The sequence below is a fragment of the Xenopus tropicalis genome, chromosome 3 (assembly GCF_000004195.4).
Source record: "Xenopus tropicalis strain Nigerian chromosome 3, UCB_Xtro_10.0, whole genome shotgun sequence".
Taxonomy (NCBI): Eukaryota; Metazoa; Chordata; class Amphibia; order Anura; family Pipidae; genus Xenopus; species Xenopus tropicalis.
Window position 1 is genome coordinate 90,109,268 of NC_030679.2, and position 24,361 is coordinate 90,133,628.

The 24,361-nt window shown below is 39.0% G+C and overlaps 1 protein-coding gene across 1 annotated transcript; it reads left to right on the top strand.

Moving 5' to 3' along the window:
* The first annotated feature begins 269 nt into the window (after window positions 1-269).
* Window positions 270-19,161, top strand: ube2q2 (ubiquitin conjugating enzyme E2Q family member 2). Its single transcript, NM_001006695.1, is given in 12 exon segments — window positions 270-505; window positions 3,647-3,751; window positions 7,143-7,247; window positions 10,236-10,292; window positions 10,711-10,851; window positions 12,887-12,971; window positions 14,458-14,518; window positions 14,737-14,886; window positions 16,522-16,570; window positions 16,945-17,040; window positions 17,855-17,921; window positions 19,091-19,161. Coding segments are annotated over 12 exon segments (1,107 nt in total). The 5' UTR covers window positions 270-346; the 3' UTR covers window positions 19,123-19,161.
* Window positions 19,162-24,361: the final 5,200 nt, after the last annotated feature.

The following is a 24,361-nucleotide window of genomic DNA, read 5'->3' on the forward strand; positions in this document are numbered from 1 at the left end:
TTCTCCTGCTGCCAGAATGCTCAAAAATACCATGTTTATGCGCATGAACTGGGTAAATACCACACAGAACGGCCCCTAAAGTTTTCTTGCGGCTCTAAAGTTTCGCGCATGCGTTAATGGTAAGCGCTCCCTTAACAGCGGCGCGCTTGCGCATTGGTCTCGGTAAAGCCCCGTCTGTTACGTCATTGCGCCGGAAGCCTTCCGCTCGGTGGCCCTCGGTGGCGTAGCTCCGCATACAAAGGGAAGCTAGACCCTCTTTCTTATTTGTAGGCCGGGCGGAGAGCTCGGGCCCGGGGCATGATCCCGCTGAATACTCGGGCCTCCGCCGGGCGGAAATGAAGCCAAGATGTCGGTGTCTGGGCTGAAGGCCGAGCTGCGGCTCCTCGAGTCCATTTTCGGAAAGGAGCACGAACGGTTCCGGATCGTCAGCTGGAGGCTGGACGAGCTACACTGTGTTTTTATCCAAAGTACGGGGGGAGCTCTCACTATCCACTGCAACATCACGGTGTGTATACCCATCGTATGCAAGCAACGGGCCAGACACGGAATATACCAAGTGACTAGCTGAACTTAGGTTAAGCCTGACTATCTTTTGCGAGCGCCCTAATGTGTCCAGTCTTTAGGCGGCTGGGCAAGTTGCACTGTGTATTCAGCTATGGCTTGCTCTGCTGTACTACCGTTCACCCATGCACACACTAAACAGCTGACAAAGTACTCTGTATGTGCTTCCATCATCTGGGGGTCTCTGGGATAAACAGTGTATAGACTGTATATTGTTTTAGTTCTGTAGTATTTCTTTAACATAGCCCTCGGTTTATTGTGAATGTATGCCTTTTAACAGCAGCTGTGGGCTCAGAAACACCTAAAGGGCCATAGGTAGACTCTTTACTGTATAACTCATTGATCTACACACTGTACTGTTTAAATCACCTACCACAATAATCAGTGGTTGCTGCATGCATAATGGTCTGTGTCTTTGACCCTACATAGTTATTTGTATAGTTGCCAGTCTGCCTGTAAGGGGTACACTTGAGTTACTGGTGCCTGAATGTTTTGTATCCAGAACATTGGCTGTCTGTCAGGTATATTAGCCCATGTGATGCTTTCTTAGGTTTATTTTCTTGCACACCTGCTAGGCTGCACCAGTGCAGATGCCTTTAGCAACCCACATCCCATATGTTTTGATTATTTTGTGTTTGTAAGGTAGAAAATGAAAGCAAAGATCTGATTGGTTCTGTAGTTTAGTGCATGAATGCAGGGTTGTAGTTGTATGTAATTTAACAGCAGTGTGCCAGAATATATGCTACTTAGTACTTTTCCATAGTTTGTGCAAGCATGGCCAAACAAACATCTAGAAATTTTTAGGGTGAGAAGTTTTGGGAGTTGTAGTTAATGAGACCTTATGTATGTATGTATATCTTTATTTATAACGCACTACTTATATACGCAGCGCTGTACAGTAGAATACATTAATACAAACGGGGGGGTTATTATAACATAATAGATAAATACAAAGTATAACAATAAATACAAGATACAGTTGCAATAAGTTAAGAGTCAAAGACACAAGAGGATGTAGGTCCCTGCCCCGTAGAGCTTACAATCTATATACAGACCAGCTATCAGTTTACAGAGACATGCCTTTTTACTCAGAAGAAAAGCAATGCAAAACTATGGTACTCCCATGACAAATCCATAAATTATGCATACGGAAAATACGTGTTTTTTTTTGTGATATTGTGTTCATTACAAGACCCCATTTTGTCTTGAGGATGTGGTTTACTGCCTAGGCCCAGACTGGCAGGCTGTAGATTTTGGCAATTGCCAGAGGGGCTGCTGTAAGAAGCCATAGGCATTCACTATTTAGTGAGCTGGTGTGGGGGCTATATGGTTCTCTGTTTACTTAATATGCCAGGGCCTATTTTGAATCCCAGTACGGGCCTGTTACTACCTATGGCTGCCAAAGAAGGGTCAACTTTCCTTCCAGAAATGATTATACACACGCACACAAATCAGTCATTTGTCTGTCTCCCCAGCCAGACTGAATGATGGCTGCACCAGGAAATATTAGTATTAATCTAATCTTTATTCATTTCCTCTTATTGGTTGATGGGTTGAGTGTTGGACATCACTGTCTATACACTGTACACAACAACCATGTCAACTCTGATCACATATGCAAATTATGATTATTTTATTGCAATTTCTAATTAAGCTGCAAGTAAACATAAAAATAACTTTGTGTGTGACCTGCAAAGGACCAGTTTTGTATGTGCATTCAAAAAGTAGTCTAAACCACTCTACCATCTGAGAGCAGCTATGTTGATCTGCTCCACAGTCTTGTCTCAGAACCCAACCTCCACATTACTTTCATTGGTGGTCAGGGAACAGGGCAGATGGCAGCTTTTCTTAATACTAAATAGTAAACGTCATGCTCTTTGGTAGTAGTTAGACCAAAAACAAAAAATATATCTAAGCCGTTAGAGGGGTGATTCACCTTTATTTCAGTTTGGTACAGAGAGATATGGTTCAATTTAAAAACAGATCCTTTTCAAAATATCTACCTTCAAAGTTAGTGCTGCATAAAGTCTCATAGCTTTGCCATTGCAGGGCGGTACAGGCTATGCTTGCTTCTGTGTATACCCTTCTCTTGCTTTTTTTGCTAGTCATTGATCAGATTCGCTGATTCCTGTTTGCCAATCATATCACAGATATTCAGATGAATGGCACTTGCACAGTAGTAATCAATGCCTACTCTTCATTTACTCTGCTGGGACTGTCAGAATAATGTAGACAGGACCTTGCCCAGCCAGGGTGTCAGCGATCCGATCCCCTGCCTTGGGCAGAGTGCAGAGACTTAAGGATCTTTGCAGCACTCATTTTGCAGGTAGATATTTTACAAATATCAATTTTTTTTTACGCTAAACCAAATTTACAAAAATCATATAAATGACTATCATTTGTCCCAACCTGTAATAAAGGTGAATTACCTATTTAAAACATAATGTACTGCTGCCCTGTACTGGTAAAAGTTGTGTTTTTGCTTTAGAAACACCCCTATAGTTTATATAAATAAGCTGCTGTGTAGCCGTAGGGGTAGCTATTACAATTGAAATAGGGTCAAATGACACTAGTTACATAGCAGGTAACTCTGTAAAACACCATTGTATTCTACATTACCTCTGTTATCTGCTATGTAACGTGCCCACTGCAGCTTTGTTTATGTAAACTATAATAGTCTTTCTAAAACAAACCCTCCAGTTGTACAGCATAACAGTGCATTATATTTTAATTACATCAAAATACTTAAAAAAACATTTTTGGGTGTTACTGTTATGCTCTCTGTAGGAGCACATATACATTTCTTCAGGCAGCTCCCTCAAAGAATGCTGCATGAAGAATAGATAATTGTCCAGTTTGACAACAGACGTGGTTAGCTAGTAAAGGCCTGGTTTTTTTTCTGTAAGTCTGTTACCAGATCATTCTGTGGCACTTGCAGTCTGTCTTTATACTTATCGATGTTTTCATAGGCTGCCTTGATGGTGCTTATTGTTAATGCAGTGCTCCCTATGCATATAATAGACTGCCTGCATATATATTTTCTGTGGCATAATGTATCTGTTTTCTTCCTTATCTCTCTCTGTAGGAATCCTACCCTTCCTCAGCACCAATATGGTTTGTGGAATCAGATGACCCGAACCTGACCTCGGTTTTGGAACGCTTGGAGGACATTAAGAAAAGCAATACTTTGGTAAGGGCATATATATCTAATAAACTTGAGTGCCCAATATTTTTGTTTAGAACCGTCAATACCATATATGTGCAGGAAATAGCTTAAATTAAAAAGTAGAAAGAAAGCATGTTAGGTTTTTTGGAGGGGGTTGGCGTGGTTAAAATAAAAACACTGATGCAGCAAAAGCATAGAACTAAAGCCGAAAGTGCAGTGGTTTTAGGTAGGCACATCCTCTTTAAGCTACAGTATTAAGAGCATGACCAGAATGATTTATAATTAAAAGTTGGGTAGAGGACAACCTGGTCATCATGTTTTTGCAAGGTATTTTAACTGCTGTATGCTGCAACTGTCCAGAGATATAGTGCATAGTTTTAAGTTAAGCAGACTTTGTCAGCTAGGGTCCATGGCCCCCATATGAAAGCCAGAAAGAGTCAGAAGAAGGCAAATTATTCAGAAACTATAATAAATAAAAAAAAAAAAAAAGACCAATTAAAAAGTTGCCAAGACTTGCCAGTTCTAAAACATACTGAAAGTTAACTTGAAGGTGAACCACCCCATTAATCAGAATAACTCAAGTCAGGGGAGATCTGTGAATTGAGAGAGAAGAGCAAATTGTTATGCTCTTTATTTTTGTACTTTTTCCACACCAACACATTGGTGTTTTGTTTCCTCAGTTTTACCAATCGGTTATATTTCATGCATGTTTTGCCTTTTGTCTCAGTTTTTTACAATTTTTTTTCTGCTTAGTGTATTTGGTTATGTAATAAGAGGCTAGGTGCATGAACTAAGAATTTTCATATCTCCCCTGCCACAAGCAGGTCAGTTGATTGTAGGAGCCAGCCATTGATTTCTGAGATGGCCAGAGACTTCATACACATGCTGAGTCAGCTCATCTTTTGGTCTGGTTTTCATATTGATTAATCATTAGTTTTTGTATAATTGCACCAGAGGTTAACTGGCTAAATTTATCATTTCAAGGGGCCCATGCACAGGCAATTACTGTTGAAAACCAAACTGCAAGAAAACTGTGCATTGCCTGGCCAGCATTAAAGGGGTGGTTAACCTTCAGTTAAACCAGTGCTGTCCAACTGGCGGCCCGCGACCCCCCTCTGTGTGGCCCCCCACCTGTCTGGCTGCTTTGATGGCTTACTCTTGTGTAAGCTTTAAATGGTATCCGTACTGAGCTTAACTGGCCCCCTGCATTGTTCCCACCTCAGATTCAGGCTGTAAACCATCTGTATTGTTTAAAAATGTACTCCCCTGTGTAGTTCACACCTTTTAATCCCTGCATTGTTCACCCCCTGCAGTGTTCACACCTCAAGCTCAGACTGTAATCACCTACATTGTTCCCCTGTTCACACCTCAGACATACTGTAGGAGCAGTAGAAACCCACAAATAATACCTGCACACTACAAAAAGAACATATACTGAGGAGGTACTGCAATTAAATAGTTTTTTAATATATAGTTATTGTGCAGACTGTAGGAGCAGTGCCAGCATTGTGTCACTGTATGCTGCCTGTGTGTGCCATACAGCATAGGGCAGGCAGAGTATGACACACACAGGCAGGGTAGGGCAGGCAGAGTATGGTACACACAGGCAGGGTAGGACAGGCAGAGTATGGCACACACAGGCCAAGTATGGCACAAACCAGCCAAGAATGGCACACACAGTCAAATTATTGCACACACAGGCAGGGTAGGGAAGGCAGAGTATGGCACACACAGGCAGGGTAGGGAAGGCAGAGTATGGCAGGTTTTTGCTGTACTACAACCATTAATATGGGTATGGTCATGTGATAACACATGTGTGGTTTCAAGTGGGTGCAGTTTCAAAAAGGGGAGTGGTCAAAACTGGCTTCCATTATCGGCCCTCCACCACGTAGGTCGGAAAAATTCCGGCCCTCGGTACCACAGAAGTTGGAGAGCACTGAGTTAAACTTTTAGTATGTTATAGAATGGCATATTGTAAGACTTATTTGCTTTCTGACTCTTTCCAGCTTTCAAATGGGGGGGCAGCCGCCGCCACCACCATTAAAATCTCTTGCTCTTTGAGGCTACATTGTTATTGTTGTACAAATCTTTCTATGTATGGCCTCCCTTATTAAAGGAAAACTATACCCCCAGAATAAATATTTCACCAACAGTGACCTATTAAAGAATCTTGCCAAACTGGAAAATATATGTATCTGTAAAGATTTTTACATCCTTTCCCTTGGTCCACCATTTAGTGATGGGCTGTGTGCTCCCTCAGAGATCACATGACCAGAAATAATGCAGCTCTAACTGTAACAGGAAGTAGTGTGGAAGTTAAAGGAATCTCATATGCAGGAAAAGAACCCTGTCCATTAATTGGCTCATGTGGCCTCACATGTATGGGTGCCTTGCCTTGTTTGTGTGCACTATGAATCCTTTAATCCCAGGGGGTTGCCCATAATTATTAAAATGGCAATTTTCTATTTAGGATTACCCAATAGCACAAACTACTAAAAAGTATAAAAGCAGGGTTTTACGTATGAGCTTGTTTATGCAATATATTTTTATAGAGACCTACATTGTGTGGGGGTATATTTTTCCTTTAACACTCCAGTTTCTCTTTTAAATCAATGCCTGGTTGCTAGGATGAATTGGACCACAAACTGGAGAGCTGTTGAACAAAAATCTAAATAATTCAAAAAACGCAAATAAGAAAGTATAATGTAGAGTGCAATTGCAATTGGTCTTCATTGTTTTTCTTATTTATTTAAAAGTGAACAACCCCTTTAATGATGGGTTAAAGTGGACCTGTCACCCAGACATAAAAAGCTGTATAATAAAAGTCCTTTTCAAATTAAACATGAAACCCAAATTCATTTCGATATTTACACATCCAAACCCATTATAAAGGCATTTAAAAATCCAAGCTGTCAATCATATATTGCTTGCCCCACCTCTATGCCTTAGGCATAGAGGCGGGGCAGACAATAACTTTAGCTTTCCATTCAGCACTTCCTAGATGTCACTGCACATCTCACTTCTCCCCTCCCTCCTCATCATCTAATTGTGTAGCCAGTGCATGGGCCTGGACATCTGGTACCTCATTCTGGCACAGAAACAAGATTTTGGCATGATACAACGCTTGCCTTAATAACAGTGTCCACAAAATGGTGGCTGCCTGCTTGCTGTGATTGAGTAATTCCAAGATGGAAAAAAACAAGATTTATATTATTTATATAGAGTAAGTAAAGTTCATTTTGCTCAACTAAGAATATAGAAAATAATTTGGAGTTATTTCTTAGGGTGACAGGTCCCCTTTAAGTTTCAGTCATCTAAACATCCCATGGTCTGGAAAGTTTGTTTTCATCTGCTGGAGCCACCAAACAGTTGTTATATTGACTCTGTTCTAAAATTGTTCCTTTTGTTTCTGTAGCTTCTCCAGCAGTTGAAGCGATTAATCTGTGATCTGTGCAGATTGTACAACTTACCACAGCATCCTGATGTGGAAATGCTTGACCAGCCTCTTCCCACTGGACAGGTATATCCTATTCTTTCAGTAACACTTGCTACACAGCTCTGCCTACAGGTGTTTTTTTTTTTGTTTTTTTTTTTAAAGATGTAATATTAAAGTGGGTCCCATGATAGTTTATGTTGAACCTGTTTCCTTTATTATTTTTGCTTGTGAAAAACAGCCTTCAGATGATGCTTCCCTTGTACAGTACTATGGCTGTAGAAACTGGATGCAGCTCCTGACAGGTGGTAGAAATTGAAAATACTTTGGTCTTGGTGCAGGAAAAGCAAAACTAAGTTACCATGCAAACTTAATGAGGAAGGTAGGTTGTATTAACCACTGAGCCCCTCTTGGAGCTTGAATGGTACGCCCATGGGAAATCTCGGACTACTGTAACAATAGCTCTCACAGTTTATTGTTGTTCCACAGCAAGAAGTCAACTGTGCTACCAATTCACTGATTGGAGGTTCATCTATCCAGTTTTCTACTGTGATAGAAGAATAATAGTAGAGAGAAACCACCCCTGAGTGCTGAGCTCTGGAAAAGAGTGCTTCATGGATAGCTTTTCTTATGTTCTCGTTCTTTAGTCTTTCACTTTGCCTGTTCTCAGCTGCAGTACACTACAGTATGTCAGTATGAAATCAATGCTACATTTGACCAACTGTCTAAAATAACTAAGCACCATGAGTCTGACGCAAACAAAGCACAGGATCAAAGCCAACCATGCAGATTGACTGCTTCTTCTGCCACCATCTCAGATCAGTTGGCCAGCTTCTGACTCATATCATTTGGCTTGATGGCATCATTGGAGAAAGTGGACACAAAATGCTAGTAATAACGCAGGATATCCCTTTTCCCCAGGTGAACCATAACTTGATGGTAGAGTAAGTATGGATAGGGTCAAAAAGGTTCTATTCTAGATGGTGCAATAGACCTGAGGCATTTTAAGGCATATTGGTGGTTAGTTTTGAGATGCTAAGCCAAGTATATCCAAGCTATGGATAAATTATTAAACTTGGTTGTGAATCTTTCCATTTCTTGGTGCTATATTGGAGTTAATTAAAAAAAAAAAAAAAAGCAGTGGAAATCTCCAGACTGGAAGCAGTCATGGGTCAATTGACTAGATGCCATGTACCTATTTGACCAAGCTTATGAGGAGATGTGATCAAATACCTAGGGAATGATTTACCAATGGTCATATTTTTATTTTTCTGTGATTCATGTTTTTTGCGCTAAAAACATGATTAAGCTTTTGCCATTTAGTATCTGTCAAAGCTGCAAAAAAAGTAAATTTAAAAATACGGCATCTAAAAGCTGTCAAGGGCATGTTTACTTTGAGGTGTTTGATTTTTTTTTTTAAGGTGAGTGCTATTTGTGTTTGATTTTTTTTTTGTCAAAAGTGGAATTTAGTCTTGGTAGAAAACACCTCTAAAATTACACAAATTGAGATATTGATAAATAGGCCTCCCTAAGTAGATGTGCTAATTGTTAGATTAAGGTACAGCAGCAGAATAAAGAATCAACAGACTGTGTTCTCAAGCATATTTACAGCGAGACAAGTTACAAGCAGCAGCAAGAAAATCAACCAACAAGTCATTGCTTTCAGGAGCTGCATATGAGATTGTTGACCCAATGACAACATATCTAGTGGTCATCTCCTTTGCATAGTTTCACACAGCAAGGCATAAATTATAGTCATAGTGGAACCCCTGAATTTAATGAAATTGCAGCAGTTATCTGTTAAGTGAAAATGGGGGTCTACCTTTTTGGTCAGAGAGTCCATTATCGAACATTCAGCTAAGAATATCTGTTGCTAAATATGTCCGTTTTTGACTTGGAGGGGCATCATTTACCAACTTTTGCCAGAATTATAAGGGTGGAGGATTTAGGCATTTCCAATGCATAAAGATAGACTTTTTTGCATAGTAAAGCAACTGCAAATAGCATAGCCTGGAATAGGACTGGAGTTGTAGGTCTCCAATTACTCCTAGTAGAAACAGCTCAGGGGAGCGCATATTTGGAAGTGCTAGCTTCTCATTTATAAATTGTAATACCTCGCCCCAGAATCTCTGGCTTACTAGACAGGTCCAAAAGACATGAAACATAGTGCCAATGTCCGCTCTACATTTGGGGCATTGGTCAGACACATTATTATACATTTTAGCCAGATGATAAGGGGTCAAGTATGCTCTATTTATTTAAAAACTTTGTATATATCTGTCCCTTATAGAAATAGATAAATTGGGGACCAGCTTGAGAGCGTCCGGCCACATCTCATCATCTAATGTTGGGATGTCTTTCTGCCATTTGGTCTTGGTTTTTTTCCAGAGGGGAGGGACCTTGCTGCGGCTAGTATAGTGTAAAACCAGGAAGGGGGTTTGATCAGGTCTTGACTATGAAGGTACACCTCCAGGGTTGAATCAGCTAGTCTTATAGGCCTTGTGGGGAATTGTATGTTAAAGGCATGTTGAAGCTGTAAGTGTCCAAAGAGCATGTCTGGGGGGTGGTGGACTTCCTGCCTTAACAGGTCATCCTTTTTACATTCACCACCAGTAACTATATCCCCAAGAGTTTTGATACCCAGCTGTGCCCATCTAGCAATATCTGGGAGAGCACTAAAGTGAGAGAGATGCCTGTTAAACCACAGTGGGGTCCGGCGGTGACCAAGTCTCATAGGAGCCACACAACATCTTCTGGGACTTCTGAAAGGCCTGTACCACTGTAATCATAGCGGGTGTAGTAGGGTAATAGGAAATTCCTCGGTAGGGAAGTTTGGACAGGGCCTCAAAGGAGCCCAGTGTAGCAGCTTCTAAAACTACTGCTGGATTATCTTCATCAAATAAGACACAGCAAAACTGGGATGTGCCTTGTCTTTGTACAGTTACATAAACAAGAATGAAATAATCTTGGTCTTATATTACATAATATTAGAAGAATTTATTTTTGTGATTCACATTTCGAATTACTCTTTTGTGTTTTGATTCTATTTTAAATAGTTTTAAATTCTTTTTTTAGAATGGAACTACAGAGGAAGTCACATCTGAAGAGGAAGAGGAGGAAGACATGGGCGAGGTATCTTTTCTGTTTGCCCAGTGCCACTGACAATTTCTTATTTCATATACTCAAATATTTACATAATATGCATAGTAGTTTGTCTGATGTGGAAAATACCGCCTTACTGTTCGGGCATGTATTGCACTTTGGGGCAACCTTTACTGTCTCATCCATTGGCATGGAAAAATTATGTTGGCTGAATATTTGTGTAGCCCTAAGCCCACAATGCCCATCTGCTAGTCTTCACCCCATCAGACCAAATGAGCTAATTACAGGGGAGTCGTTTTGTGTTTGTACAGCTTTAGAGTAGGTCATGCTAGTTTTGTGTTAATTACCTGCCTGTTACCACACCCCGGCGTGTGTTATACACTATTATAATATGACTGGAAAGACCAAGCAGTGTTTTTATATATATTCTTCTGTTTTGTTGCTATAGGACATAGAAGACCTGGATCATTATGACATGAAGGAGGAAGAGCCAGTTGATGGCAAGAAGTCAGAAGATGAAGGCATTGAGAAAGAGAATCTAGCCATTTTAGAAAAAATCAGAAAGAATCAAAGGCAAGATCACCTGAATGTAAGTGGAAAGCAATCTGTAACAGCTTAATGTTTCACTTTTGCAATACTTACTGTATCATGTTAAAACCAGTAAGTAAGCTGAGCATTTTGTCCGTGTATATAATAATTGAATGGTGTGGAGCAGATAATGCCCTGTAGACGATCTTACAGTAACATAAGGTTAATGCTAAAACAGCTTTTAGTGAAACAGACTTGTTAACTTATGCTCAGGGGTCAGAGCTTTCCAGAGATGACACTCCTCATCAGCTGCAAAATCCAATCCACAATGTAGGAGAATACATTTTCAATGAATTACCTTTTGCAACATCTATTTTCCAATATAAATGTATGCTTATATGGTTCTGATTTGTATAATTCCTAAAATTCTTGACAAACCATTACGTAACTACCATACAGCAGACCCTGCAATGGCAGGAAAGAGTGGGGCTCATTTGGTCACAGGCAGTGTCCTCTCTAAGCTGTGCACGCGCAAACAGTAAAAACAGTTTTCGGCTGCGCACACCAGGTTTTTTTTTTTGTTTGTTTGTTTTTTAAATTTGCACACTTTTAATAATTGCAAACACAAGATTTTTTTTTGTGGACACAGTCAAGGAGAAATTAGAGTGAACATTGATTGTATGGTGTGCTGTATGGTTCCTGCTCCACCTGCCACTGCCACTCTGTTGTTCTTGTTACTTCTGTCTCCCTCCTTCAAACTCAAGTGCTGGAAGGGGAGTTGCACAACATGCTGCAGATGTGGAGGGGGGGGGGCTATACTGGCTTACAGATAAGCAAAAGTCCATGTCCTGTTCATGAGCTGGAACTTAAGCATAATTTGGTTATGCAGCAAGATAATGATCCAAACATCCAGACACACAAGCTAGTCTGCATCTTAATTGCTAAGGAAAAACAAAATTAAAGTTTTTGATTGGTCTTGTCAATGTCATGACTTGAACCCGGTAGACATACTGCCTTAGTACCCAAAACAAACCATTCATGCATGTAAACCTAGTAATATGTCTAAATTAAAGGGAACATTGTGTAAAAAAAAAAAAGTGCATTATACTCTTTTAAATATAGAAAGATTGTGCATAAAAAGTTGTGTTTTGGGATGATTTATTGAAAATGTTTGCAAAACAAATCTATTCCTTTTCTTGCTTGCCTCCTTGCAAGTCTTTGCAGGGGAGCTGAAGGCACTCTGCACACTGCACTATAGAATAGGAATCGGTCAGCAGCTAGGCTGACCTGATAGGGAACTGAAGCCTGTCTTTGCTTGTGCCACTGCAGGGCTCTAATTGGCTATCACCCTTATACTCTGCTTCTGGCTGGGACTGTAGGACACTCCCACCTTTCAACTAAAACACTGACAAGGACTAGAGCAGACCTATCGGGTGCCTTTTTAAAATTTTCATTTATGCTTTGTCTCCTTTTTAAAGCAGTTTTGAAAATAGTTCTTGAATTTTATTGCAGTCTTATCTTAAAAAAAAAAGATTGATGTACATTTATTGTCACTAACAGTGGTGCAACCACTAATTTTGTTGTAAGGGTGTTAATATTTTTTTTTATATGGATGTTGGATAACATTGTTCCTTAAATACTGTAAATGCAGTCATTTTGAAAACTGTTTAACTAGGCTCCCTTTGTTAAATATTGCTTTTTGTTTAAAATTGATAAAGGGCCTAGCTGTAAACACATAGTGTGTATACACAGTGTGTATTATCTACCTCCTCAATAAAACATAGCAGTAAACTTGACTGGAAGTGTTTATTTGCTACACTGCTTCTAAATACTGTTCTGAAAACTTTGTGTGATGTATGTAATTAGGGAAATGAGAGGCAAAAACCATTTTACATCAAGACTTGCTTACAAGAATAAGTGCAAATGTAGTGTGTGCCAAGCTTTAGTGTATGTATGCCACTGAGTAAAGTAGAGCTAACTACATGACTGTTTTGTTTTTAAAAACACCTGATTAATAATTGCCTAAACCTATTTGATAAGTGTGTATGTTTTTTTTATTTATTTTTTTGTTTTTTTCCCCCCAAAATGTATATTAGGGTGCGGTTTCTGGATCCGTCCAAGCTTCCGATCGTCTTATGAAAGAGCTCAGGGATATATACAGGTCACAGAGTTACAAAACAGGTAAGTTTGTATAAAGAATAATGGTCAGAGTTCCTTCTTTAATCATTTCCCTGTAAGTGGCTGCTCTGCAATCTACATTGCTGCCACTATTTTTTTTGCATCAACATAGTCTAAGTCATTGACAAGGAAAGGGTTAAGGCTAATGATCCACCATTAGCAAAAAGTAGTGGTTTTAGAATGCAAGCCCCTTTTTCCATTTTTGAGAGTTTAAATTGCATTAGGTTTGTAATAAGGTGGCCATACACGCACCGATATTATCGTACGAAACCTCGTTTCGTACGATAATCGGTGCGTGTATGGCATGTCAGCGAGCCGACCGATATCGCAGGAAGCTGCTGAAATCGGTCGGCTCGCCGATCGGCCAAGTTAGAAAATTTTGATCGGGCGCCATAGAAGGCGCCTGACCAAAATTCTCCCTTCAGAGCTGAATCGGCAGAAGGAGGTAGAAATCCTATTGTTTCTACCTCCTTACCTGCCGATTCAGCCCTGAATGGTGTGTGGCGGATCTGACGATGTTTCGTGCGACCGACGGTCGTACGAAACATCGTGAGATCGCCACGTGTATGGCCAGCTATAGATGTGTAGCTCTGCCATAGTTTACACAATCCATGTTATCTAGATTAGCAACTGATAAGAGAACTCCATTGCTTCAACAGAGCAAACATTTTGGAAGATCTGGTGGTGGTAGCCAAGAATGTAGCATAATGGCTTGTATAGAGATTCATATCTACTTTTTTTTCCTATACATGAAAATAATTAGTAAATGCTTTTTCCGGCTTTTTTGCCTCTCAAGGCCACTTTGGGGCGACTTCGGCAAATCGTAGCGGCACGTATGCCATCCCACCGGCGATTTACATTCTTGCCGGTGGGATTGCATTTCGGGGAGATTAGACGCCCGCGCAACGAAGATTTGTTGCGGGGCAACTAATCTCCCTGTCTGCCACTGCCCTAAACTGTACCCAATCCTTTGCCTAGGTTCAGCTTTGCCCTGTGAACTTTGCCCTGAGCTATTTGATTTAGTTACAATAATCACTAGGTTGCTATGGATTACGGCGTTAGGAAAACTTTATTAGTAAACCATAGATCTCTGCCAACTGACAAATCCTTTTTCAGAGTTCTATGGAAATTAACTAGTCATAGGTTACTGGGGAACATTCATCTTCTAAAGTAGTATTCATAGGTTTGAAAGCTCATAAGTGACAATAGTTGCAAGAATATGTAAATTTTGCATTTTATGTGGGCTGCCCATGGCTTTAGGCAAACTTCTAGACCTTTCTGCTTCAGTGATGGTATTGCTTTTAAATTCTTATACACAGTCTGGTTAAAGTCAACAATGCTGATAAAAGCCTTGAAACCTTGGCATAGTGAGGGCCAACAAGCATCAAAAGCCAGCAATCTGCCACAACATGTGGTGTGAGGGCTGAAAGCTTCACATAGCTATGGGGAGGTTGTGTTTTTATTAATGACTTTTTTTTTTCTTGTGCAGGAATTTATTCAGTGGAGCTTGTAAATGACAGCTTGTATGAATGGCACGTTAAGCTTCTTAAGTAAGAATTTATGATTATTTCTAAACGGCACAGGTGTCCCCATGTAATATGTATGCTGTGTATGCAGCACTGCTTCATCACCTTCTTAACTGTAACTGTCTTTTATGCACTTTTTAGCTAAATAAAAACCATTTATATCATACCTAGGGGAACGGTTATGGGTGTTTGGTAACCATATGTTTTAATTTATTCATTTTCCTCTTCATTCTCTTCCTCAGGGTTGACCCAGACAGCCCACTCCACAGTGACCTTTTGGTCCTAAAAGAGAAGGAAGGAGTAGAGTGTATTTTACTAAACTTCTCCTTTAAAGATAACTTTCCGTTTGACCCTCCATTTGTTAGAGTCGTCTCTCCAGTACTTTCTGGCGGGTGAGTTTTGCATTGAATTGTAGCACATAGGTTTTTAAAGTGGAACTTTACAATGTTCCATTGGGTTTATGTAGAAAAGGTGTATAAACACTATCTGAACTCAGATATATTTTAGTTTTACACAAACATTATTCCAGAAATTAAAGGGCACCATAGCTCCAGTTCCCAAGATCAGTTTTGCTGTGAGTGTAATGCGACAACCTTCCCAACTTTATTCCATTGAAAAGTGATAAATTATGGGACTTGAAGTCTCTGCTTACCATAGTGGGGTGGTGCACAGACTTGTCTGAAAAGCAGAGGGATCTCAAGTCCCAGAATCCATCACTTCACAATAGAACAAAATAAGGCTGGTGTTGCATTACAGTGAGACTGTGCAGGGGGGAACTGGTAAACAAAGATGCCAAACACAGTTACAGGATTTTATGGCTTCCTTTCAATTTGTGGAATTGTGTGTATCTGTGTAAAAATATATTTTTATCTTGACGTTCACTGTTTTTGCAACCTTATTACATAAGTCAAGATGTGGTCATGTTAAAATGGGGGTTAAATTTTTTCTTTAAAGGGGACATATACCATGAATTTTTACAATGCACTAAACCATGTAAAATAGAAGTAATTTTATTTTAATAAATTTGGGTTCAAATATGTCCATAACGGCTTTAAAACTGTGCTCTACCCAGCCCTTTTGCAAACTTCCGGTTTAGACTCTTCAGTATGTGGCTGGGGTTCCCGGCCCTGACAGACTTCAGTAACCGAGCAACAGCTACTGTGTAGTGAATATGCATAGGGTGGGCAGGGCTTTGCAATGTCACAGGCAGTCTGTTCCTGCTCTGCTTGCTCCTCCTTCCCCCTGATCTGGAATTCTTAATGTGGCAGGACCCCTTTAAGTAATATTATTGCAATGGCCTATGTGTGTTTAATCTATAGTTAATGTATTAAAGCTTTTATAGCTGCTATAAACTTGCAGTTCCTTGAAAAATTATGCTTGCAAAAGTAAAAGCTTAATAGTGTTTAATAGTATCTGTAACACAAAAGGGAGCTTCCAAAAATCCAAAGCAGTGGCAGCTAATCAAGTGTAACAGCAGCTATCTGTTTGGCCAACTGTGCGGTTAAGACTGTATGGATGACTATATAGCACTAATCTAGTTATTTAGTCTAAGCCTGAAGACTCACTGTAGGTGTCTCAAAACAACATGGCTGTGTTATGTATGTGTCGGCATCACTTTTTAAATGTTGATCTTTCAGCAAATCAGCTTATTTAAAAAATGATTTATTGCAAGCAAAAACGTAGAATTTGTACTTTTTTTATAGAAATGTTTATGTATTAGAGCAACCATCATTGCTCTTACAGTTGTGGATTCTGAAAACAAATTGATCTGTTGTCCAAACTTTTGCAAAGCACAGCATATTATGGTATAAGGGCTGTGACGGACGCGGAAATGATTAGTCACCTGTGACAAGGGAGTTTTTGTTGCGTGGCGACTAATCTCCCCGTCTGTCACAGCCCTAAAGGTACAGTATTTGTGCAAATATTCTCTTGACCAGAACATTACCTTTGTTTTACATAGATCATCCAGAAACACTTGGTCAGTATAGAAGTTATTATAAACACTTTTTTTTTTTTTTTTTTTAAAGGTATGTCCTGGGAGGTGGAGCTCTCTGCATGGAGCTGTTAACGAAACAGGTACAGAAAGCCTTTTCTCTAATGGCTCTTTCACAAGCATTTGGTCATGTATTCCCCTGTGGTGGCTCTTTCATGGATTCCACTCTAATAGAACATATGAGATAACATGGAAGTTGTGTTCTCACATCGAGTAAAGATTGGGCTGCATTAACACCTGTTGCCTTGTGGTGGAATGCATGAAAGAGCCCCAGAGGCGCGAATGGCCAAATGATTTTCTGCAAGAACCCTAAGGTGTGCATTTCTTGCCCACTTAATGTAATGTTAGTTATATCATGTATAACTTCACGTCATATTAGTATATACAAGATTTACTCTGCATAGACCTTTTCACAACCCCAGTGTGCTTATTAATATATCCTATTGTCTTCCTTAAGGGCTGGAGTAGTGCCTATTCAATAGAGTCTGTAATCATGCAGATTAATGCTACCCTAGTGAAGGGCAAGGCACGTGTGCAGTTTGGTGCAAACAAGGTAAGTTAACTGTACTGATAATACTTTAGTATAAAACTTTGCCGAGTTACAGATTGGCTAATAGTTACACCTGTTTTTTGACCGTAAAACAGCCTGTGTCTGCAAGTATGTTTGCTCTTTATTGGACATTTTTTTAATTTCTTGTTGCAATAAAAGTTCTAGAAATCTTATCTAAGAACAGAGACCCAATATCCAGAAAGCTCTGATTTATGGGAATGCCATCTCCCATAAACTTCATTTTAATCAAATAATTTAGATTTTTTTTTTTTTTTTTTTTTAAATGATCCTTTTTATTGGGAAATGCCTTATACTTGATTCCAACTTAGATATCATTAATCCATACAAGTTGCAAAACAATTCTGTTGAGTTTATTTAATGTTTAAGTCACTTTTTAGTAGGCTTGTGATACTTGCACAGGATTAGTTTTTTCGAAAGTTGCCTCTTGAGGAAACTTTGGGTGACATGAAACACCATGTATGTTTTCCCACTGCCGATTTATTTATTGCTGGGAAGACCCCAGCTCCTGATCATTCTGGATAACAAGTCCTATTCTGCATAAGTGTGGTGTACTCCAGAGGTACTGGTACATAGAGCTTTTCAGTCAGCATGAACTTCCTGAAATGATATAATATGATTAATAATAATTAAGAAGTGTTCAAATCAATGCAAGAGATTTTGTCTATTAGTTTCTCTCAGTACTTTCCTTTGCAGTCCAACTGGTATCACACCTGTTGTTGTCTTGCTTGTAGTGTTAAGCTTTCAGTGTTTTATATATATTTATACTGTTATAACTTTCATGCTATTCTTTTTGCAGAATCAGTATAATCTTGCTCGAGCACAGCAATCCTACAAATCACTAGTACAGATCCATGAGAAGAATGGTAAGTTTTGAGTGTATTTTGAAGTTAAAAATTTTCTTGCTTGTTTTTGTGGCGTATATAACATTTGCAGGACAACCAGGAATCTTCAACCTGCTTCTTTAAATATTACAAAATAAGGACTATTTATGAACACAGGTGATAAATTGCACATCATGCAAAGTCTGAAGAATGCTATATAAAAGCCTTGTGATCAATAGGTCAGGCATTTGGTTGTGTTTAGTCTTTCCTCTGAATAGGTCAGCAGTTAGTCAGCATCTGCATCAGATTTGGTCATTTGGACCAGGAAATAACTGGTAGTTTCTGTCAGTTTGCCCCCCCCCCCCCTTTTTTTTTTTTTATTTGGCTCCTTGTATCAATTTTGTTCAGTGGCTTGCCAAAAATGGAGAGTAGGATGTGCAGATTCAAGGCAGAAGAACTTAGTACATGTTTGAGGAGGGAAGGAGAATAGGGATCATAGGGCAATTGCTTATTTACATGATCTCTCAATCAAAATGCAACAATATCCATGCCCAAATTGCAAAAAGAATAGTGAAATTTGTATATTTGCAAAGTGTTGTTATTTAGATAAGCCTGTGTACCTGTTTTTTTAACCGGAACGTTAATCCAGTTCTTCTATTGATAAGAGCATAGTATATAACTGTAAATATGTGTTGCCTATTTGACCCCCCCACCACCACCACATGCCTTTTGTTACTAAAATTAAACTATGCTTTGCTGTGTCCAAGTGTGTGTAAATTGTAAATTACTTTGTATTCTCCCTTCATGGCATCCTTTTTTTGCTACCATTAAACAGACAAAACACTGGTCCTTTTTTTTCTTGCCCTGATCTCAGCCTGTATGTCCTGGCCATTTCAACACTATATTTAACTGGCATAGCACACTAAATGTACAAATGTGCTTCAGCCAGTTGACTTTATATAATTCCCTTGAACTATTGTTTTCACTCTTAAAATAGCATGAGAGTTGCTCTGTGAGTCTATTGTCTTTGTGTAGTCTTTCTCTTCCTTTATTCATTTTGATATATGTAAAGACTTTATTATTCTCATTGGAATGGGGGAAGAGGGCTGGGGGATATTCTGGTTGGGCAGTTTGGTGGGAGGGTGAGACAAATTTATTAAACTCACAAAGATCAACATCCTGTATTAAATGTCTGTTTGCTCTGTTTGCAGGCTGGTACACTCCTCCTAAAGAAGATGGTTAACTTGAGCATTTCTTGGACCAGGATTTAAAAAAAAAAAAACAAAAAAAAAAACTTTTTCTATTTCTTTCGAAAACAGATCCCACAATTGCCCTTTTTGATCCTCTGTACAGCATATGTTAGTTAATAGATATTTAATAGGAACTATCAGACCTGTATATTATACCATGTCTGTTTCTCTTGAAATGAGAACCAGCTGCCTTTACTGATGAGGCCACTCCAAATATTTTAATGTTCTATTTAAATCAAAGGTATAGCTTAGTTACATCCATTCCACTTTTATTAAACTATTGTAAATTGCTTTCACTTTTTTTTTTTTTTTTTTTTTTGCAGGATTTATTCTGCAAGAATTTTTTTTGCTTTGTATAGTTTCATTTAAAGCCAAACAAAAGTTTGATACTGTTTAATAACACTGTTTAAGAATGCAGTTTTAAAAATGGATAAAAAAATGTAGGTAAATCTTTGCTTTCTGCTGAGAATTCTAAAAAGGAAAAAAACACCCTCAAGATACATTTTGTAGCATTGCCAAATTTGATAGATGTCGATAAGAAGATGCATAGTGAATGAAGCCATTAAATAACGCTTGACGTGTACCAATTTTTCTATTTTGGGGTTTTCACAAGAATTTTCTTTTTTTTTTTTTTTCCAATCTTCTGTTGGCTTGTGGTGTTAAAAATGGACATGCCAGAATTCATGGCATGCAGTATTTATTTTCCATCTTTAAGATCAGCATAACTTGCACCATTTCATAGTAAAAATGTTGCATTTTGATTTGGGTTTTGGCACAATTCATTAAGAGGGGTTTCTTGGTTTTTCCTATTTCCCAAATATTGCCTTAAATCTTGTTATCCTTGTCCTAATCATAAAGTAGGTCAAGACCATAGATAGCACTTTCTGTGAATCCAGCTGTTCAGGTTGTTTGTGTCAATAGATGGGTTATCATTAGACCAGTTCATTAAGCTGCTCAGACACATAACAGCAGAGTGGATTTATTTTCTGCCTTGTGTCCTTCTACCCTAAGTGAGTTTCTAGTTCTGTCCCATGTGGGCTTCACTTAATTTAATATGCAGCTGTTGCTCTACTCCTAATGTCTCATTTGCTTAAAGGATTTTGCCAGTTTGATATATACTGGAAAAACTGACACGCAATCAGGTCTTCAGATAGTGTATTGTATGCACATTTTTTTTTTTTACATTCAGTATATCCATTCATATTTATAGAGCTGTGGATAAATCGAAGATATAGATTACACACCATTTAAGTTCAGTCTGGTCATACATCAAATGTCATTTTTCCAGGTAAACTACTTTAATTGTATGCCTTTATCCCTAATAGTGAGGGAATAATTATTGGACTACTGCAACCTTTACTTTGGCCAAGCAGTTAATCGTTCTTGGAGCTGTTTCCTACTCAGAGCCGCATCAATGAGATGGCCTTAGCGATTCTTCCTGCCTTTGGTTTCTCTTCATGCATTGGCGGTATAATGAGCCTAAGGGCTGCAACCTCCTCTTAGTGCTGCTGTGCATGGGTTGCTCTGTGGGACATCTCTTCATTGAACGCATGAGCACAGCAAGTCTCTTATGTCTGCAGCTCCAAAGCTCTATTTGCAAATTGTTGCAGTCCGTGGACAGGATGTTACAATGGCTACTTTGTGAACAAGATTGTGACAGGAAGTACTGCATGCTGTAAACTGAGCTCCGTGCCACCCACTTGGTCTGCTGTTTGTTGTTAGGGTTGACTATTTTCCTTTAACGATACACTCATGTAGTCTAGTAAAAAGTATATTCTTGACGTTAATGCCAACCACAGATTTAAAGGGTAATTTTTTTGTATTCAATGCAATTTTTTAAATGTTTCACTTGTATGTGGTGCAAAACTGTGAACGAAATTCTTTACCATGATGTAATTTCCTTGTTCTCTCCATTTTTCTTAATGCCATCTTAAGAAGTCCTACACAGGAATTATGTCACATGTAATCCACGTCATCATTTTAACTAATCTGAAGTATCCGATCAGAATCCTGAGCTACCAATATAGTAGATTACCTCAAATGAATATTATAGTACAGATAAGGAGAGATTTTAGTGTTTCTCAATTGCCTCTCCACAATATGAACAGATGTGGTTGCTATTTTCAGTGATAGAAACTCCATTTGAGATTCAGTTTTGCTCAGTTTTGATGGTGCAGGCCCCAGACAGAGGAATTATCAAGTACTGTGTTTAACCATGCTACACATAGTGCTTTTCTCCCTTTTCAGCAGTTCAGTGATCCTTTTTCTATTCTGCATTAAGAGACCAGAAATGTTTTTGCATTCTTGTTTGCACTGAGAAAAGTAAAGGGGTTCTTCAGTGAGCATATTTGTGAGCATATATGTTTCTCAACATTAAGTACATTACTGCCCAGTGAAGATTTGTTTTCCAGCTACAGTTTGAAGCCTTAGACCTGCATCAGATGCTCTCAAGGAGAAAAGTTGTGGTCAAAACACCCTTCCCTGCCTGTCTCCTTTTCATTAAAAAGAAAAGGAAATGTTCTGCCTATGGCTGATGGTGATGGGTAGCTACTGCTCAGGGGCGCTCATGTTGTTTTACCTGTGTGGTACACTGGGAAGTGTGTATTGACTTACATGTTACTGTTTGAGAGCACCTTGATGGTGAAATAACTTGATGTGTCATAGCCCTTAATCATTACATATATTTTAGTATGTTTACAGTTTCATTTAGAAGGGGATTGTCATACAAAAGTTGATAAACTTCTGTCATCACACAATGGCTTGTGCACACATGTGTGTATATATATATATATATATATATATATATTTGTGTGTGTTTAAGGTCATTATAGATATTTTCTTCAGATAAGCCTTTGCTTAGTTTTGGAGCGTTTCCCCTATGGCTTAAATCTGAATGTTATGGATATTTTATTGGGTTGGAAAGTTGCTGATTGGCATGCTTTTTGTTTTGATTTTTTTTTCTCTTCCATTGCAGACTTATTTGGCAATGTACAGTAATCTGTAAACTTGCATCAAGTTTATGATTAAAGAACCATTTTAAGAAATAACATACTGACTCTGTTTTTTTTTTTTTTAAGCAAGTTTTGCTTTGTAAATATTCTAGCAAAAGCCTTAAAGTAATACTGACATAAATATAGGATGTATGTATGTATGTATGTATGTATGTATATATATATATATATATATATATATATATATAATATATATATAATATAATATAATACAGTTATGGGATCCCTTATCCAGAAACCTGTTATCCAGAATTACGGAAAAGCCATCTCCAATAGACTTCATTATAAGCAAATCATTTCATTTTAAAAAATTATTTAATTTTTTTCTCTAACAATAAAACAGTACCTTGTACTTGATGCCAACTAAGATATAATTTATCCTTATTGGAAGCAATACAAGCCTATTGGGTTTTTTCAATATTTAAATGATTTTTAGCAGACTTAAGTTATGGAGATCCAAATTACGGAAAGATCCCTTATTCGGAAAACCCCAGGTCCCGAGCATTCTGGAAAACAGGTCCCATACCTGTGTGTATATATATAGTCAACTTTTTTTTTTTTTTCACAATACGTCAAAGATCAAAAGATCCAGATTCTTGGCACTTAGTAACATAGTAAGTTGGGTTGAAAAAAGACGTCCATGACGTTCAAGCATAATGCCTATATATAACCTGCCTAACTACTAGTTGATCCAGAGGAAAGCAAAAAACCCATCTGAAGCCTCTCTAATTTGCTGCAGAGGGGGAAAAATTCCTTCCTGACTCCAAGATGGCAATCGGACCAGTCCGTGGATCAACTTATACTAAGAGCTACCTCCCATAACCCTGTATTCCCTCACTTGCTAAGAAGCCATCCAGCCCCTTCTTAAAGTTATATAATGTATCAGCCAGCACAACTGATTCGGGAAGGGAATTTCACAACTTCACAGCTCACAGTAAAAAAACCTTTCCGAATATTTAAATGGAACCTCCCCTCTTCTAAACGGAGTGGGTGCCTTCGTGTCTGTTGGACAGCATATTCTAGATGGGGCCTTACCAGCGCTCTGTAAAGGGGAAGAATAACACCCTCCTCCCGTGAATCTATACCCCTTTTAATACAGCTCAAAACCTTGTTTGCCCTTGTAGCTGCTGCCTGGCATTGCTTGCTATAGCCAGGTTTATTATCTACAAGGACTCCAAGGTCCTTCTCCATTATGGATTTGCCTAGTGCAGTCCCATTAAGGGTATAAGTGGCTTACATATTTTTACATCCCAGGTGCATGACCTTACATTTATCCAAATTAAATCTCATCTGCCACTTAGCTGCCCAGATTGCCAGTTGGTCAAGATCCTGCTGCAAGGATGCCACATCCTGGATAGAATTGACTGGTCTGCAGAGTTTTGTGTCATCTGCAAACACTGATACATTGCTTATAATACCCTCCCCTAAGTCATTTATGAACAAGTTAAACAAAAGTGGACCCAGTACAGAACCCTGAGGGACCCCACTGAGAACCTTACTCCAAGTAACTCCACTTGGACTGTTTTTATTAACAAATGTCTATCTAGACCTCATGCTTCATTGGTATTATGAACATATACAGCACACCCATATACATGTATATTGCACCTTCCCGAATTCACCCCACTGATACCAAGTTACCTGTGAGACAATAAATAATTTTATGTGTGTACCAATAAATAACTTTACATGTACCCAACATCACATATTAAAATTTCACATCACGTTTCAGTTCTTGAGCAAGCTCTTTAAGGGCCACCTGCAGGTATCCAGCTGGACAGCCCTGTGTTAGTGTCTAGAGACTGGTTAATAGATAATTCTGTATTGTGCTCTTTTGGGGTCTTTGCGGCACATCATTCTAGATCAGTGCTGTCCAACTTCTGTGGTACCTAGGCCCGGAATTTTTCCGGCCTCCGTGGTGGAGGGCCGATAATGGAAGCTAGTTTTGACCACTCCCCTTTTTAAAACCACACCCACTTCAAACCCCACCCATGTTATCGCATGACCATAGCCATATTAATTGTGGTAGTACAGCAAAAACCTGCCTTCCCTACCCTGCCTGTGTGTGCCATACCCTGCGTGTGCCACCAGTTGGCCCGCGGGCCGCCAGTTGGACAGCACTGTTCTAGATGAATGTAGCTCCACAATGAGTTTCAAACTGGGTCTGTTTCCACTATAGTGTCCAGTTGTTATCGTGGAATCTCGGCTATATTGGTAGGAC